The 19,852-nt window shown below is 36.7% G+C and overlaps 1 protein-coding gene across 1 annotated transcript in view; it reads right to left on the bottom strand.

Annotated features, from left to right (window-relative positions):
• Positions 1-19,852, bottom strand: part of LOC141334803 (transcription initiation factor TFIID subunit 6-like) — a 24,021-nt gene that overhangs the window by 2,619 nt on the left and 1,550 nt on the right. Inside the window, exons 2-5 of the mRNA XM_073840028.1 lie at positions 19,492-19,655; positions 18,520-18,606; positions 18,239-18,392; positions 15,449-15,505 (exon numbers count right to left, since the gene is read on the bottom strand). Coding sequence (XP_073696129.1) covers positions 15,449-15,505; positions 18,239-18,392; positions 18,520-18,606; positions 19,492-19,647 — 454 coding nt within the window. The 5' untranslated portion in view covers positions 19,648-19,655. The remainder of the gene's footprint in view (positions 1-15,448; positions 15,506-18,238; positions 18,393-18,519; positions 18,607-19,491; positions 19,656-19,852) is intronic.

The raw sequence follows: 19,852 nt of genomic DNA, 5'->3' as shown, positions 1-19,852 counted from the left end.
TTGAATAATCTGGTCCAGCCCTACTTAAAATAAATTTAAATAAATAAAATGTAGTAGTAGAAATGAAAAAAAAAACACAAAAAAAACACTATTTTTTCAATATCGGGGCCGATATCTAGGGCTGTCGCGATAACCGCAATATCGCAATACCGCGCTATTGACGTGCATAACCGCAGAGGAATGCAACAACCGCAGCAACCGGGATATTTGCCTGTTTTCTTTTTTCCTAAGGATTTGCCCTTCTCACTTAATGCCTGTGTGCTGAATATTAAATTAGTAATAAGCTAGTAATGATAACATAATGTGTTTATTATGAGGCTCAGTAGATATGCACTTAACATGCCTAAACAGACAACGAATGAGAGAGAGATCGACTGAGCATGTGCGATTACCTGCGTCTGTCTTTCAGATCGAGTCAGGAATGTATATGAAACTAGCTTGTCATGTACAAGGAAAGTGAAATCTCTGTCTTAACATCGATGCTCTGCTGGTCAGCTGAGCCTTTTAAAGTGGCGATTAAAGTTAAAATGATTTTAACATCGTGTTTCATTACGTCTCTCTTTGAATAAATAAGCGTTTTTGAACGTGTAGTTGAATGAACGGATTAAAGACTTACTCAAAGATAGTCTCTTGCCTCCATCTTGTGGCGTAACAATGAAACTGCAGTGACTGACAGCTCGTCTAGAACACGCAGGTGAAATACTGACAGAAAGTCTCTTGTCCAGTCAGACTTGAGGGTGCGCGCTAACTGTTATATATACGAAGATTTCAGATGCAAAGCCTCTAAGTATGTCTGACATTTTTCTGCAAAATTTGCATTTCTTTCTGGCTAGTACTGTTTACTTCACTTCATATCTCAACGCGATTTGGTTTCGGTTTATTGATTTCTGAATATGACCTTACATTGTAACAGCCTACACACAATTATATGGCGGTAATACCGCATACCGCGCTACTGAGCCACTCAAAAATACCGCAAGGGAAATTCCTTAACCGCGACATCCCTACCGATATCTGATCCTAATATCGGATCGGTGCACCCCTAATATATATATATATTTAAATACACACACACACACACACACACACACACACACACACACACACACATATATATATTCAAATATATTCATATATATATATATATATATATATATATTAGGGCCGGGACTTTAACGCGTTAATTTAGATTAATTAATTACACAAAAATAACGCGTTAAATTTTTTTAACGCATTTTAATCGCACTTAGTTTTGCACCGCGGAACGTTTCTCACTGGATGAGATTCGGCGGACCGATTATACTGGAGCACCAACTAGCGTTCAGACAAGCTGCGTCCGTCCTAAATAGTATTGTATGTCCCAAATCGTAGTATGTTTAAAAAAGTATTCCAAAGATTCCCGGATGGTCTACTACTTAACGATCAATGCACACTCTAACGGCTAATATTGCCCACAACACACTGCGCCGTGAACGAGGATTCGATTAGAACTACAAACACGCATAAAAAGTGTTAAAAAACTACAAACATGGAGGATATGCGCGACCAACGGACAGGTAGAGAAAGGGGTTTGAGTGATAAATAATCAGTGTGTAACCTGATAAAAAATATTTTTTAAATGTTATCCGCGTTATATTCCATGTGCAGCAACATTTATAATGATAGGTTTGGTCATTAACGTTTAAATGCATAATTAAGCAAACACAAGAGCAGAGTTCTCAGCATGAAAGACTCGTTAAAGAACGTGCCTCTTAATTTCTCTCTAATACGGTAGGAAATTAAATTAAACTCTAAATTAAAATCTCAATGTAGATAATGTTAACTGTGATGATTGACAGGGCAGTTTAAACATTGACAGGATTCAGGTAACTAAGCAACAGAGCGTCCGTTAAAGAAGCAGTTATGACAAAGTAGTATGTCCCAAAGCCTGCCTACTATTCTGCTACATACTCAAAAGTATGTACTTTTCTTCACAAAAAGAGTACATACTTATAGGGCATAGTATAAGTAGGTGAATTGGGACGCAGCAAAACAAACCACAGTGAACATGGACAAAAAAGCTGATGGGACCGCTTTGGTTGGCCCTGTGGATGGGAAATTTTGTTATAAAAAACGAATGGATTGAAGCGTCGATAAGAGCATGGTTGTGTGCAAGCTATGAAACAAGGAATTCGCATATCACCGCAGCACATCGAGCCTATTGCTACACTTAATGGCAATATTGCACTGGTCTGTTGGACTTGGTTGAACAAAAATAAACAATATTTTGTTGCTTAAGCTTATGTATTCAGTCATTATTCAATGGTATACTAAAAATCCATGTAAAAATCTTACTTCTCACTGTTCTCAGGTCAAATATTTATATGCGATTAAAATGCGATTAATTTTGATTAATTAATTACAAAGCCTGTAATTAATTAGATTATTTTTTTTAATCGAGTCCCGGCCCTAATATATATATATATTTGAATATATATATATATATATATATATATGTGTGTGTGTGTGTGTTTATATATATATATATACACACACACACACACACACACACACACACACACACATACATACATATATATATATATATTCAAATCTTTCTGCGATTTGCATTCAAAGGTGTTGCATACCAATTCGAACTGCTACAGTGGCATGTACGTGCTGAACTACCTAGATGACTGGTTTATCATCGTTCAGTCAAAGACTGTGCTTGAGGACCACAAACACAAAAGAGCATGCTCAGTACAGTGTGTTCAGTCCATTTACAATACACTGACCTTTTTTTGGTGCAGGGCAGAGTGATCCTCTTGAAAATGTTTTTAAAAATTGCTGGGACTGTTGGGTGCTGCAGCCTCTGTTTGCAGCTGGGCTCTGCTGCATATGCAGGTTTTGGCATTATTTTAATAACAAATGTCAAGAGTGCATTATTGTAATAAGAGAGGTGCCAGCACAAATCTCTCAACTTGCAGCGGGCTGCGCTCCCTCAGATATTACGTGTGCGCCCTCTAACTGTGTCCGGTGTACGCTCAAATAAGTGCTTATTTTAAACAGGTATATATTAAATAATTTGATTTAGTGAAGCACCCACCGGCAGAAACATAAATCAGCGCCTATGACCGCTATCCTAAACTGGCATTTGCAGCCAAACACCTCCTTTGCGTTCCGGCTACTCCATCAAAAGCTACGTTGTAAATTAGACCCGAAGTTCCCTTTTACCTGAAAATGTGGACAAACTCATCTTCCTCACACAACTTGAAAAGAGTTTAGGTAGACTAAGTAGGTAACATCACTATCTTGCAACCTGTTTGTGATTTATTTGAAAGTTTGACTTCGTAAAGAAATAGTTTGTTTAGGAATTAATTTTATTGAATCGTGAACTGTCTAGCCAGCCTAACGTTACCTTGTTCTATTTAGCCTATTACAGTTTGTTTTATTCTATATAAGGGAATTCATTTAATTGTTTTTAAACTGTTTAATTAAAATGTATGATGTTGTTATGGAAAGTATGCTACCGTGTTCTTTATTTATTACAGTTCGTTGTACTTCGTTTCATTTTTTTTTCGTTCTTCTTTTATTTAAATAGCCTACCCTTTACGGTGTCAGTAATTACTGTACTGCTAATTTCTGATTTGGGAGTGATTTGTTTGTTAAAAAACTGTTAGGCTACCTTAATAAAAGGCCTATTGCTCTTAATAGACCTGTGTGTTTTGTATCACTAACGCAGTGTCCGTTCTCGACAGACACACAGAGATTCCTGCCTTTATTAGAGAGAACAAAATGTTCAGCCCCCTCCCTCCGAAGCTTTGAATATTTGGTGTTGATTACTACCGAAGCTTTGAAGCTCAAAAAATGGTATTCGGACCAGCCCTAGACAAGCACTTAAGGCAAAAAAATATATAAATCATTTTGGAAGTTCAAACTTGGGGGCACCATACATATCTATTATATGGAGAGAAATCCTAAAATGTTTTCCTCAAAAAACAAAATTTCTTCACGACTGAAGAAAGAAAGACATGAACATCTTGGATGACAAGGGGGTGAGTACATTATCTGAAATTTTTTGTTATGAAAGTGAACTAATCCTTTGAGGCCTGTTCACACCAAGATGAATGCTCAGAGCGATAATCATCTGAATGAATGGCAGTTAATGTGTCTGTTCAGACCAACACAAATGTTCACAATGGTCCCATGTTCACATGATCAATAACAGGCAATGGTTGGTCTCATGAATCTATTATTTGTTCCTGGTCATATCGTTTTGGCTGAGCACAAAGTTATGTTTAACTTTATATATTTATTTTGAACAGTAGCAAAGCGCTGACTTTGTAGCACACGTTTTGACTGAATTGTTGGTAACACTTTCTATGAAGCCCGTATTTATAATACATTATAAGGGTATTCTTAAGGCATTATAATGAATGCATAATGCATTATAAAAAACCTTATAATATGTTATATCATCTCATGAGTATTCATAAAAACAGTTTTAATGTATTATAATTTTTACTTATTTGTGGTTATAGCTTTTAAGAGTATGATTACCTCCTCATAGTTATAACGTATTATAAGTCTCATATCTTGCCATTTTAATCATGTCACTTTACTTAAAGCATACAAAGACCACTTATAAGTAATTATAATAATATTTCCCAAAGAACCCCTAAGATCAGGCATCAGATCAGATGAATGTTTAATGACACATTTGTATTATCAGTTTGATTATGTTGATGATACCCTTTAGACTAGGGCTGGGCGATAAAACGATAACGATATATATATCGCGATAGACAAGAGATCGATATCAATAAAAAATGTGTTCGATAAAACGTTCGATATTTTGTATTCTTCGTCGGCCTGCCCAGCCCCCCTTTAACGTTCAGTTCATAGCGCCAGATCACAATAGAAGTTAAGGTTATCTTTCCTACAGAACGGGTCCATGTTGTTGTATTAAACAAACAATAAATAGCCTTATGTTATTTATCTTATTTACACGACGGCATTTGATTTCTGTCTCTACATGATCACGCGTTTACAATGTCTCCTCACAGACGGGATCGCGGACTCCATTCATAAAAACGGACTTTACTATAGGGCGGAATGCAGTGGAATTCGTCGATTTTTGGACCAATAAATCAAAAGTTGGTCTGTTAATTCAGATATGGACTAGTGTCTGTGAAAACTAGGGGTGGGTATCGTTTGAATTTTATCGATTTCGATTCCGATTCCGATTCCACTTATCGATTCCGATTCTTTTCGATTCCCAGTTTCGATTCCGATTTAGTAAAAAAAAAAACAACAAACACAAAAGTCAAACATTAATATATTAAACATGTTTATTTTCAGTGCTAGCTTGCAACATATTATTTTATTACAGGGGTTCTCAACCTTTTTTATATCAGGTCCCCCTTCTTCTCGGGTCAGTTTTGCAAGGCCCCCCTATGCCTGACATTTCCTCTAAAGGTGTTTATTTTTTAACCTTTTTTATTAACCTAAACATTAGTTTTGCCTTTTTATTTTTCTCCTGCATGTTATAAAAAAAAAATCAAACAAACTTTAAATTAAAGCTATACTTTTGAATTTAAAAGAAAATCCTCTGCTCTAACTTTTTAACATGAATACACACATACAGATTTAAAGCACCTAAATTATTTAATTCAGACATTCTTCACAACTTCAGAGTACTCTTTCTTAAGTGACTGAATATCTACTGTTTGTATTTATTATAAAATAAACATATAAATGAAAAATACAGTAAATACATTGTAAATCTGTTTATGCTGGTGCTCATATGTGCTTAAACACCACTGACCCTTACAAGATCCACCTCTATGGGTAAGCATTCATTATAAAAAACTCACAGGACATTCATTTTGAAAACTATGCAAATATTTTGAAATTTCACGCAAAAATACTATGGATCAGAGCACCGAAAGCATGAATAGTTTGTGAATCAACAGCGGACTTATGCGTGCCTAATGTACGACTCCGATATACAAGAATGAATACATTAGGCACGCGCGAGTTCGTTACTATTACCAGGGCCAGATTAACACTTTGTTGTACCCTGGGCAACAATATTCAAGGGCCCCATCATCACGACCCAAGGATCACCATAATATGGTCATATATAGAATATATTACTGTAATATACAGTAAATATACTCAATACTTCAAATCCTAACTGTCATCATATTTTGATTTACAAATATTTAAATGCTCATAGAACTACGAATGCACTACTATGTCCCCTATCAAAGACATTCACTCACATATGATGCTATGAAAACAAAACACATCAGCATAGAGTATAATCTGGTAAAATTGACCCACTACATTGAGAGGGAGGGAAGTATCCTCCATTTTCACAAAAAATGAATAGCTAAGCAACCACTTTCAAACCATTTGCCAGTAGCCAATGTTACTTTTTTTCCCGGTACTTTAGCCTACTTTGTGTAAAAACGAAAACATTTATTTCAGTGAAAAATAAGTCCAAAATTCTCTATTTTAACATTTTGAACAATCTTTTGCTTTTTTTTTTTTTTTTTTTTTTAGAAATTCTTATGTGTTTTAATTTTTCTGATAATCAAATGAAAGCATAAACATTATTTTTTAAATCAAATGAAAAATAAACCCTTTTAATTTTTGGCAAACAAACAGAGGTTTACTGTTAAAATCAATACATGGAAGAAAAAATATATTCAGTTTAAAACGTTTAAATAATAATTGTATTTTTTTCTACAATTAAGTGGTTAATCTTGTTGTAATATTTATTTTTTTATCATATATATTGTTTTATGTAAATTATTTAAATAGGAATATATAAACACCTACATTATACTGTACAAAAGGAATACAAGACTAATATTGTTGTTACATGTTGAACCGTTCTTTTATTTTGACAAGTTGCCGTGAAGTTTCTGTGTGTACAGTATAATATGATGCTAGTTTTCTTAAATGAAACGGTAAAAGTGACACTCACACCAGTTTTGGAGATTGAGTTTATCTGTTCATGTGAGGTGCAAATGCAAAAAATTACTATGCGCTTAGTAAAAAAAAAACGCGTCTCCACCATTCATATTAAAACGGTCTTTTTGCATTTCAGTTTTCACAGACACTAGTCCATATCGCGATTTGAATTAAGTGACAGACCAACTTTTGATTTATTCAAAAATCGACGAATTCCGTGGTATTCCGCGCTATAGTAAATTCCGTTTTTATGAATGGAGCGCGCGATCCAGTCCGTGTTTTCGCGGAGGAAACATTGTAAAACGCGCGACTATGTAGAGACAGAAATGACATGCCTTCGTGTAAATAAGATAAATAACATAAGGCAATTTATTTTGCTCGTGCCCTTGCTGTCCTGGGCCCTTTAGATGTCGTGGGCCCCTGGGCAATTGCCCAGTTGCCCGTATGGTTAATCCGGGCTTGTTCGTGTAAATAAGATAAATAACATAAGGCAATTTATTTTGCTCGTGCCCTTGCTGTCCTGGGCCCTTTAGATGTCGTGGGCCCCTGGGCAATTGCCCAGTTGCCCGTATGGTTAATCCGGGCTTGACTATTACTCTGGTCATCTTTGCCTTAACATTACCGGGAGGGTTTGTTTCATGCAGCCAAGAGATAAAGTAGATACCTGTCTTCCCGCGGGGGTATAAGTGACTTTTATGTGGGCTTTTGCGGGACGAAATAACATATATTCCTTCTGGAGTGGGCGGGCACAGGACTAAAATCCGTCCCTTGCAGATCTCCAAGATGAAGTTTGCGTGCAGCGGTAGATTTGTCTTCGGTTTTTACAAAGCGTAGACACACTTTTAAACGCTTACCGTGATCCATCTTTTCGATTGATGTTTACATTACCACGTAAAGTCCTGGCAGATTGCACGCGCGGAAGGTCCTGGCAGATCACTAGATGGAAAAAATGCAACCAGGAATCGAAACGAGGAATCGAAATTTTAATATTATAACAAGTATCCGATTCTTTATCTTAAGTATCCGATTCCAGAATCGGAATCGATTTTCGATTCCCAACCCTAGTGAAAACTGAAATGCAAAAAGACCGTTTCAATAAGAATCCTGCGTGTTCCGTTTGCCTCTATGTGTATGAATGGAGGAGACGCGTTTTATTTTCACTACACGCATACTGCACACGTGACGCTCCCGCTCATTTTTGGCCTTTGCATCTCACATGAACAGACAAACTCCAATAAATACATCTCCAAAGCCGCTGTGAGTGTCACTTTTTGTCAATTTTACCGTTTCATTAGTGAAACTAGCATCATTCATACTGTACACACTGAAACTTCACGGCAACCTGTCAAAATAAAAGTACGGTTTAACATGTAACAGAACAATATTAGTCTTGTATTACTGTACAGTATAATGTAGGTGTTTATATGTTCACATTTAAATAATTTACATAAAACAATATATATGATAAAAAATACAATAAAGAGTCACCACTTAATTGTTGAAAAAATACTATTATTATTAAACCTTTTTTTAACTGAATATAATTTTTCTATGTATTAATTTGAACAGTAAAGCTCCGTTTATTTTTTAAAATAAATCTGTGATTTTGCTTTCATTTGATTATCAGAAAAAATAAAACAAGAATTTCTGAAAAAAAAAAAAAAGATTGTAAGGCCCTATTGTTCAAAATGTTGAAAGTTTTGGACTTATTTTTTCACTTAAATAAATATTTTTGTTATTACACAAAGTATAGGCTAAAGTACCGGGAAAGAAGTAATGTTGGCTACTGGCAACCAGCAATCTGTGCAGAAAAAAATATAATCAGCCAAGTACTTTGCAACAACCTCTGACCTGTGGTCAAGCCGTAATTCTGGGCCATACATTAGCTTGACCATTCACTTCATCGACAATGAATGGGGTTTGAATTGAGGATTAAGAGATAATTAAGTGTATATTGTGACTTTAGACTTATGTTTACATTTTAATTATTTGAGTTTTCCATGGTTGTTGACATTTCTGTCTTAATAACTGAGGGGATTATGATCAGAGGCAGGTTAAGTTTAAAATAAAAATGCTTGTGTAATATATTTTTCTCCTGGTCCTTATTTTAAATGGGTCATAAAAATATCAATAATTATCGATATCGTGATATGATATGAAACACTGATATCGTGATATAGTTTTCAGCCATATCGCCCAGCCCTACTTTAGACAGCTTTTGATAAGTAACTCTGCAACTCCATGTCAGCCAGCAGTAATTATCATTAATAGTATGCTAAATATATGCTAACACTAAATTTAGATGTTTCCCCAAAAAATAAACTATTATATTATTTTATATGTAACTTTGCAAGTACATGAACCTTCTACCTAGCCTAACCTTAACCTAAGTCTACTAATACTCTAAAGAGTGTTAGTTGAAATGTAGTTGGAAAGTTTAAGCTTATAGTAAGTAGAATAAGTGGACCATCAAAATAAAATGAAATATAATGTAAAAAATAAATGTAACATGATATAGTCCATTATAAATTAAGTAGATTTAATATGGTGTCCATTGAGTGTTATAAATAATCATAATCTTAAAAGTTATAACCTCAAATACTCAAGTATTATAATGTATTATAATTGTTGTTACGATTATTCATGAGATGGTATAACATATTATAAGTTTTTTTATAATGCATTATGCATTCATTATAATGCCTTAGAAATACCCTTATAATGTATTATAAATACGGGCTTCATAGAAAGTGTTACCGAATTGTTTGCTTTTGTCTTTATTTCCTCTTATATAAGCCTTGTATACTTTATACTTATATAATGGCTATTATTGTTCATTAAATTACATTAAATTACAAAACTAACAAAAAGAGGCAGAGTTTTTCTTTTTTCATATTGAGAAATGGCTATTATTGCACTTTATCGTGGATCAGGCCGATCAAGTAAGGGTACAGTTGTCGGTGGAAACCAAGCGTGCCGTAGTTGTTCTGAAAAGTGAAGCCAAAAGTTTTTGATCGCCCCCCGGTGGCTGGCTGCAGTATAGGTCATAAACCCCGCCCGCTCCATGTAATCTAATGGGACGTGAGCCAAACTAAATAATCGAATTACACGGCAAATAATTTTTTTCCAAAGGTGATTTCCATCGTGTGAGGTAGTTCTTATAATGCTGATTCATGCTCAGGTGTTCGTTTTTCTAATAAGTTTGCTTTTAAGTAGTTATTTGATGCTATAAAAACGGGGTGTGGTGTCATGATTGTGATCGTGCGATTGGGTCTGCGGGAGTTTGGGCGGGACTTTGACACCGCGGCTCCGCCTCACGACACTACTGCGCATGCTCTGGCTCCAAACAAACCTCTACTGCGCATGCTCTGGCTCCAAATGACGTAACTTCCCCCAAGATGGTAGCGGCCATATTGAGCTGTTTTGGCTTCACTTTTCTATAGTGGAAAGAAGTGGAAACGTGTTGTCCATTCTTTTTACAGTCTATTGTGGAAACACACTGGATCAAGGTATTCCGTCCCGAATCGTACTGTACTTACCCGTACCACTCGGTGGAAACGAACCATTAATTTCATATTCAGATATGTGTATAGATATATACATATATAAATATATATATATATATATATATATATATATATATATATATATATATATATATATATATATAGTATATATGTGGCATGTGAGTGCAGAACTGCCTAGATGACTGGTTTATCATCATTCAGTTGAAGACTGAGCTTGAGGACCACAAACACAAAACCGCATGCTCAGTACAGTGTGTTCAGTCCATTCACAACACTGACCTTTTTTTTGGTGCAGAGCAGAGTGATCCCCTTGAAAATGTTTTTAAAAATTGCTGGGACTGTTGGGAGCTGCAGCCTCTGTCTGCCACTGGGCTCTGCTGCATATGAGGCAGCGGCAACTATGGTTACAGAGCTGGTTACAAGCATGGAGAGCAGGGACAATGCACCTTCTCCTAAGTGCGCTCATGTTTAGCTGTGCCGACTCACTGCTCTGGCACAGCTAAACACAACAGGGTGCTGCTATGGGCAGAGTGGTCAGGTAAATAGTGGTTACTACAGAAGCGCCACTGTCAGGCTGGGGAATCAGACCAGCATTTGGTATGTGGACAAGCAACCAGAACGCAGAGTGGAGACTACATCCTCAAACAGTGAAAATGATCTGGAGCCTCTTTGGCAAGGACCTGGCGAGTTGCAATATCCCTCCTATTTTGACCTTTCTGCATGTAAGATGGAACGGAATGTGGAAAATTAAGCATACCCCAGCCTTAAGACAGCACTACTGCTTGTGTCAGCAGTGCTTGTATGCTGTTTGGCTTGTACGATTGCACGGTCAGACTGACACCCAGACATGCCTATAACACCTTAAGTGTTCTCAATGTACTCTGTTTGAGCTGGGACCAGTGTGTTTTTCACATTACAGGTTTTTATACGTTCCCCATACATAATGTCAAGGGAACGTCTACGGCAGAGGTTGCGTTAGACTTGTCTGTCATTTTGACGGACAGAGTCAGACAAATTCTGTCATAATCTATTATTACCCATCATTTTAATTTTTATATTTTAATTATAATATCGATTCCTAAATCCCAATCAATCTTTTGGTCTATGCTACCATCCAATACATCACAATAGGCTAAGCTCTGTTACTTTTGATATGAAACAAAGTCTCAGATTTCAAATTCTGTCCATTTCATTAGGAAATTCAAGCAATAAATACAGCTTTGGTGCTCTTTAACATGGCATGATAGATTGCTGTAGCTAAAGTAATTAGGCTACTCGCCTATGTGTAATTAAATGCATAGATAAAGATTTTAACAGTTTAGTTTTTTCAAAAGACAGGTTGCTGTCTAATATAATATATAGGATATAGGATAGCAAAGTCCACTAAAGGAGGGAGAGCCTTTTCTCATTTGGCTCCCAAACTCTGGAATAGCCTTCCTGATAACGTTCGGGGTTCAGACACACTCTCTATGTTTAAATCTAGATTAAAGACTCATCTCTTTAGCCAAGCATTCACATAATGTATCTCATAACATTGTACTTCAGTTACATCTGATCAAATGCACATTAATATTCTTCAGCTTGGGCTAAACACATAATTTTTGTTTGGTTGGAAGTTGGAACAGCAGCTACGCTAATTATTTCTCTTTGTTTCTCTGTCTCTGCCACGGAATTTCCATCCCGTGGTAACTAGGATTTACACAAGATTCAGCCTGGATTCAGAAGAAGAGATGATGCCAACCCCTCAGAGGACCGCAGATGATGCCAGCCTTGAAACAACATACAGCACTACATAATTTTCCTACAAGTTGATTACAGCACAAAACCATTGCAATTAGTGTTCATCATCTGTTTGATTACACAGTTACTGATTTTAACATTTATATCATATGTACATCGACTTAACGTACAGTATTCACCGCTAATAAGCTACTAAATATATTGTAGTAGCCTAAACTTTTGTACAGCTGCTCTGCAACGATTTGTATTGTGAAAAGCGCTATACAAATAAACTTGAATTGAATTTAATTGAATTTTTTTCTGTGTATCCCATGCTTTGCTGCCACACTGGACCGCACTCACCACCAACTGGACAGAGGTGGGAATTACAGCTACAATAGGTCACCCTCAGTGTAATCTGTCAAAATGATGGACTTTATATTCCTTCAGATTTTTCCGTCACTGATAAAAAAATTCTGTCAATGACGGACAATTTTCCGTTAACGTGACCTCTGGTCTACAGTTACTTCAATGTAACCTCTGGTCTACGGTTAGTCGTTGTAACCGTGGTATCCATGAGAGAAGTGAACAAGACATTATGTAAAGCCGTGTGGAAAAATTCCCCAGAGCTTAAACGACTCTCACTCAGTCTAACGACTCTGAGGTAAATTGGCGCCCAACATCACCTATATAGTGGCTGAGCCCACTAATCAGGTGAATGCTACAATGCCATTGGCTATTGCGGAGCAATAGAGTGATTCAATCAGGCTTCAGCATCTTTCAGAGGAAAGGGGTTTGCTTTAGTCTTAAAAAGTGAAAGGTGTAAAGATGTAAGTGAAAAGACAATTATCTTTTCTTGTAAAAAGTGAAACAAAAGTGAAAGTGTCAAAAGCCTCGTCCCCCCCAGGTTTAATGGTAATACCGGTTTTGTCAATCAACGCCTGCTTCTACATCACTACCAGTTTAACCCCGCCCACCGATTTGCACATGTAGTGTAAATAATGTAGTGGACCACGCATTCCAGGGCCCAGTTTATGGCGAGGGCCCCTCCCTGACCACAATAGTGGACAAAGGTTTGCTACATTTTGATTGGATCTTGGTGGACTAACATAAGCAAACTGTCCAACGCCATCAGATAAGGATGCCAGGACAACTGCCAGACACCTCTTAGAGGGCAAGAAGAGACCTTTGGGACAAAAACCCAGGAAGAACAGAACTTCCTATTGGTCAAGACGCAGTTTCTGCCCTTCACCCACCTTGAGACTGTTTTCTAAGGTTTGGTCCTGTGACGGTCATAAAAATTCCTTAGGATCTCCAGACGCAGCAGCAGTGGGTGAAACAAAGAGAGATCACAAAGATCCATCCAAATCCATTCATAACTATGTTTTCAAACCTTGAACTGATGCGAACCATAACACACACATCTTATACTTATTCAGAGAAATAAGTATTCTCACTGACAGCGATGTGTAGTGCAACATCTTACACAAACTCAGCTGTTAATGGACAAATGAATGCATGCATGACAGTTCAATCTTTTCCCATCATGTTTGGACTTAATGTGTTCATTACATGACCAAATGTTTTCTGATTGTGTTTTGGAAAATGAGAAATGCACCAGTAAAACATTATTGACACCTTTTTTAACTTTGTGTTTGGACTATGCAAATGACTTCCACAAGAGGAAAGAAGGGTGGGCTACCCCATGTCCCCCGCTCTGATGGAACCAGCCAATCACAGCATGGAAATGGAGAAGCACCAAATTGCAATCTCCTCCTCATCGAAAAGTTATAAAGGTACCTCTCCAAAAGACACTCCTTGTTCTGAGTCTGAGTCCCGTAGGGGAAGGGACACTAACAGAGCAACTAAGTTCTGAGTCTGAGGCCCGGCAGGGTGAGGCACTAACAGAGCACTAACAAAGTACTGAGTCTGACCTGCAAGGGTGAGACAATAACAGCTACACCTCCGTTCCGAGTCTCCGGCACGTCCAGGGGACGGTAACCGATCAAACTTCTTTCTGAGTCTGCGGCCTGTTACTGCAACAGATACCTTCATTCTGAGTCTCCAGCTCCACAAGAGAGAGACACTAACAGACACAACCCTTCTGAGCCCACTGTCCAGAGAGACAGAAACAAATGCTCCACACTCCAAGTCTCCAGCTGTGAGGCAGCAGCAGATACGACCACGTTCTGTCTGTGAGGAAAGAGATATTTTCCACGTTCAGAGTCTTCGTCCAGCAAGGCAACCACAGATGCAGCACGTCCTAAGTCTCCATCCGAGAGAGACAAAGCGGATTGACCAAGTTCTGAGTCTCTAGCCGAGAGAGGCAGAAGACCAACAGACATTTGCAACAAGGTTAAGCTCCAGCAAGCAAACCTTCACTTCAGGTACCTTTGCTTGCGTGTTCCAAGCTAAGGGCCTTCAGCACCTACACCAGGGCCACATCTGCATGTTCCAGATCTTAGGACCCTTTGGTGCTCCAGGATATCAGCATCCTACAGCGCTTCATGCTCAAGGCTGTCGAAACTGATTCCTGCTCCTTTTCCCACTGACTGCTCCCAGCACAACCAGTGGAAGAATTCACCGCTACCGGACTGCTCAATCAACCACAGAGAACGTAAATATCACTTCCAATCCTCTTCCAGAGACCTTGGCATTGTTGTGTACTTTCAGTATATGATTTTTCTAATTTACATTAGATATTGTATAGCTGATTGCAGTTGATAACAAATAATAGCTCATTTATTTGTTTGATGCAAAATAAGGTTCTTTACCTTATTTGTTTCAGAGTAGCAACAGTTTATCTTTCCATAAGATAACATAGCTATGACATAGTAACACCCAACTGAATCACATTTTATGCATCTTATGCACTTTATTCCTTTTGCATTTATTGTATTCATTTAATAGTTGATTACTCTTGTCTATCATTTGTTAATAAATTTATTTTATTACACTTGTGTCTTCCTTGTGTTGATAATACAGTGAGAGGTTCTACAAGCTAGATATCCCACCAATCTTTCTTATGTGATGTACTCATAACCGCACATTAAGTGACATGTGATCCAAGAATCATAACGTCTCTGTGACGCGAGTACCCATCACTACACTATTTCGCCTCCCTAGTGGGCGAAAGCAGAACTCACTACATAATTGGCATCCCTATGCGGGCCAAGTTAAAATGAGATGAGTCTCCAGTAAAATTCACTACAATAAAAAGATCGGAAAAACTCTCTTACCTGGAGGTGGGTTCTCCGGTATTGCAGGCTGGACACCATCAATACTTAACCAATGAGCTGAAAGACAAAGAGCAAACAAACACAAGCTATTTTCCTCATTGTTCATAAATAAGTAAATATTATGCTGTTTAATATAATATAATATAATATATTGCTGCATGCAAACAGCACTTCTCACACAAAGCACACTGGAGACTTGACTCAGAATTGATTCAGTCTGGTGTTAGCATGTTGCTAATGATGTCACACTCATTACAAATAATTGTGATAAAGAAACAGCACAAACAAATAATTGGTTAACATTTCATTTTAATTAGGTTTACCTTTTTTCAGTAAATTTAGTAAATTCACTTTTAGTGTAAAATTAAACATTTATTATTGACTTTTCTGCTTGTCAAACTTAAAACTAAAGCTCAATTCCAATGAATTTTAGACAAGGACACTTTGAAATATTTGTCCTCAGTATTTAGCAAAAATTAGGTATCCTAAAAATCAAAAACAATTATGCTGTGTTACAGAGGTGGGACCAAGTCATTGTTTTGCAAGTCACAAGTAAGTCTCGAGTCTTCGCATTCAAGTCTCAAGTCAAGTCCCGAGTCAAGACAGACAAGTCCCAAGTCAAGTCCCAAGTCAAGACGAGCAAGTCCAAGTCGAGTTGCAAGTCCTCAACTTTAAGCTTCAAGTCCTAAACAAGTCACTATTGTGCTGTTTGCCCAAATTAATGTCTCTGTATTAATTACTACAGTAAATTTTAAGTCAATAATAGACAATAGATATAATTATAAAAGATAGGTTATAATAATTAGTGGTGTTTCATTGAGGAATTAATCATTGTTTGTGATCAAATATAGGCCAATTGAATTAATAATTTATTTTAAGTCCACTGTTTCATTGTTAACGATTCAGTGATTTTAATGAATCAGTTGAGTCAAATATTTAATAATACGTAATATAGACATTCATTTATAGCGAATTCATCTATTTCTTTAAAGACATGAAAGTGATTGGCTCGTGAACAGGAAGAATAGAGTGAACTTTAGGATACATAGGCTATTTCACGTGAAAAAATACATATATTTTGAAAGGTTTAGACAATTATTAGGCTACTGCTGTTTCACTATACATCGCGTTTCGTCTTATTATTATAAGTGGTTTATAGTGATTATGTGTAATTTAAATGTCAAAGGGGCCGTTCACATGTTGCGTCTTTTGCGCGCTCAAGTTCGTTATTTCAAATGTAGACGCGCAAATTTTATTATACAAACATAACGAATGCACTTCAAAAAGTTTTCATATATAAATTCAGGAATCACGAATATGATAATATTCGTACACAATAATACAAAATAATATTATTTTATATTAATTGTATAGCTATAATAGTTGTATCAAATGAAAAAGGAAATTATAGTACTTTGAATTTATTAAGTAATGTTTAATTTCATTCGTTTCGCTCTCTGGAAATGTAAAGAAAAAAATCCAGTTTTTACTTGAAATTCATTTTTAATCCCTGGTTTCAAACAAGCATATAAATGAGATAATTTATATATTATTGCTTAAATAAACGTTTAAAAATAGTGCTAGAAATTTTATAATTAAGGAAATTAAACAGACCATGGCATTTGAAAAGACATAGTGAAATGTGTCTAATAATTCCAAAAAGAAAGAGAAGCATTGGACATAATCAAAATATTCGAGACATTTATTATGAATACCATTTTCTTAACAATTAAGATGCTGCATGTGTTTATCCAGTCTAATCGAAGTGTGCGTCTCTTCCCCGACTTTCCCAACAAAAATCCCACCCCCTCTCAGAAAATACATAAAGCTGACATTACTGAGCTATATGCGTTTAGAAGTAGCCTATTAAAATGGTACAATGGCATTGCTCATTGTTGGGAAATCGGGCATTTTGTCAGCATTTATTCAACAGTTAATAACGCTCAACATTCAAAAGGTAAATATCATTCAGCCAGTAAAGTGTAGGTCTATGTATTTCATAGAAAATTGTGTCTAGTACTACATAAATTACAAAGGTTTAATTGGCATCTTTATTTCAAACGACCCGACCGACCACGACCGAATATCATTAAAAATATTTTTGGATGACTCGTAACCGCGGGTGACTGCAGGCACCCGCTCATTTTGGATCAACGCATCACTGCTACAGAGCGATATGGAAAGAAAGAGTGGATAAAAACATTACAAGCGCTCACTTATCGAGTCCCTCTCTGGCTCAGTGCCAAAAGCTGCGCTAATCATACCAGTGCGCTTCAGCCTATATTGATCAGATCTCTCCGAAGTTTTTCTTTAGAAGACTTGCCGAGTCACAGGGTTCAAGTCCAAGTCAAGTCTCGAGTCACTGCTGTCAAAGTCTAAGTCGAGTCCCAAGTCTTCTTTGATTATGTCAAGTCAAGTCACAAGTCATCAAATTTGTGACTCGAGTCCGAGTCGAGTCTCGAGTCATGCTCTGCTGTGTTACATTTGGAATGGCTGTTTAGTTGAGTTCAGCATCTATAATAGGGGTTGAACGACTTTAGATCTTTTTTTTAAGTCATTTTAGTCAATTATCATTTTAGCTGTTTTGAAATAGTGCGCAAATATGGACTTCAATGACTTCTTATCCTGTTGCGCCCTCTATAGGTCCAGCGACCAGTCAACGTCAAGCTTAAAGCGTCATGGCAGAGCATTAAAATGCTGTCTAAGATATCAGCTCACTAGATTTTGGTAAAGAGCTTGCATCTAAATAGCAAATAATCTGACTTCATATGACAAATGCTTGTTAATTACCTTTGAGCGAAACATCAAGAGGGACTCTAGGGAGGGGCGTGTTGATGATATCACTAAGATCCACTTCCTTTTCTTCATAGAAGTGCAATTCTCTGCCGCCTCCACTTGCAAAGCGAAACGGGATGAACTCTTGAGACTGAAATCCATACAGAGGCTAAAGGAGACAAGTACAATGAAAGAAAAACTTGATATACAAAGGAAAAATTATTTGTGAAGGGTTATGAATGTTGTGGCTAAGAGAGAGGAAACCAATAGTTCTCACTTTGTTTCAGTTTTCTCACCTCCACGTTTTTAAGTTTAAGAGCATGGTCAATGTCACCAGTAGTAAGTTTGCGTCTTTTACCATGGTGCATAAACTTCAGTGCGTCCTGTGGGAGATATCACATCAACAGATAAACAACACCTTTTTCTGTGCAATCTCTCAAAAAAGAATGCACACTAATGCAATCAGTTATTATTATTATTATTATTATTATTATTATTATCAACTGGTTATAATCACCAGCTATCATATGATTATTTAATCTAACAGAAATCAGTGTACACTTTATATTCCAATTTGTATATTAAATAAGGGTGTTTAAAACAAGTATATTTTAGCTTCACACAGGATTTTGTGGTACTATGGTTGGTTGGTCTTGGTCCATCTAGGGAGGGACCAGGAGCATTAGGGCTGCACGATACATTGAAATGAAATCGTAATCGTGATTAATCAAAAGCTGCGATTGTCATGTGTATCTTTTAAACAGGTTTACAAATTTTGTGAAATGCTGTAATCATGTTCACAAAAAATATGTGAAAATAATGTGCAACAGGCAGACTGCATTCCCAAATGCACATTAAACTCACAGCATATCCAAAGATGAAAATCACTGCAGTTACAGTGAACTGAAATACTATGAGGTTCTGAAAACACCATATTATTACCTGTATTACCTCAAGTGTAAATTAACACAGTGCTGCATTTCATCCTGAAACACTTATCGCTACTATATAATTAAATGGCAGCCTTTTGTGATTTGATAAATACTCTAAGCCATAATCGGAATTTCAAATGTAGTTCAAATGACAGATGTTGAACACAAAAGTTATTATGAAAAGTGTACAAATATTTTTGGATCATAGTGAAATTATGGTGGGACAGATTCCACCACAGTTTATTCTGTGTATTATATTATTCATGTTGTCTGTATAAACCATATCTTTCATAAACAGAAAAATATAAATAAATTGTTAATCGCAATTGTAAATACCTGCGCAATCTCTTTGATCCTGTAGCTAACCTCTTCACTGAGGGCCAGACAACTGTCTTCCTGCAGTGAGCCCACACCCACTGACTCCGCCATCGCCTTCATTGATTCAGTGGGCAAGATCACTGAACACAGCTTCTGTCTGCGCTCCTCTGCCATGTCTCACTCTGCAGCAGGAAAACAGCTAGATTTCAGTCAGATATATTCACAATTCAAGTAACTGTCATTAATAGCAATTAGTAATAAGATAATTAGAGAATGTTAGAAATAATGTGCTGACTCTGAAGTTTTGATCCAACTTCAAAAATCACTTCACATGGTCTTAGAAGAATCAATAGGTTAAAAAAAATCTCAAACAAATCAG

This window comes from Garra rufa, chromosome 5 (assembly GCF_049309525.1).
Source record: "Garra rufa chromosome 5, GarRuf1.0, whole genome shotgun sequence".
In the NCBI taxonomy this organism is placed as follows: domain Eukaryota; kingdom Metazoa; phylum Chordata; class Actinopteri; order Cypriniformes; family Cyprinidae; genus Garra; species Garra rufa.
This window is presented reverse-complemented; position numbering and strand designations above follow the sequence as displayed.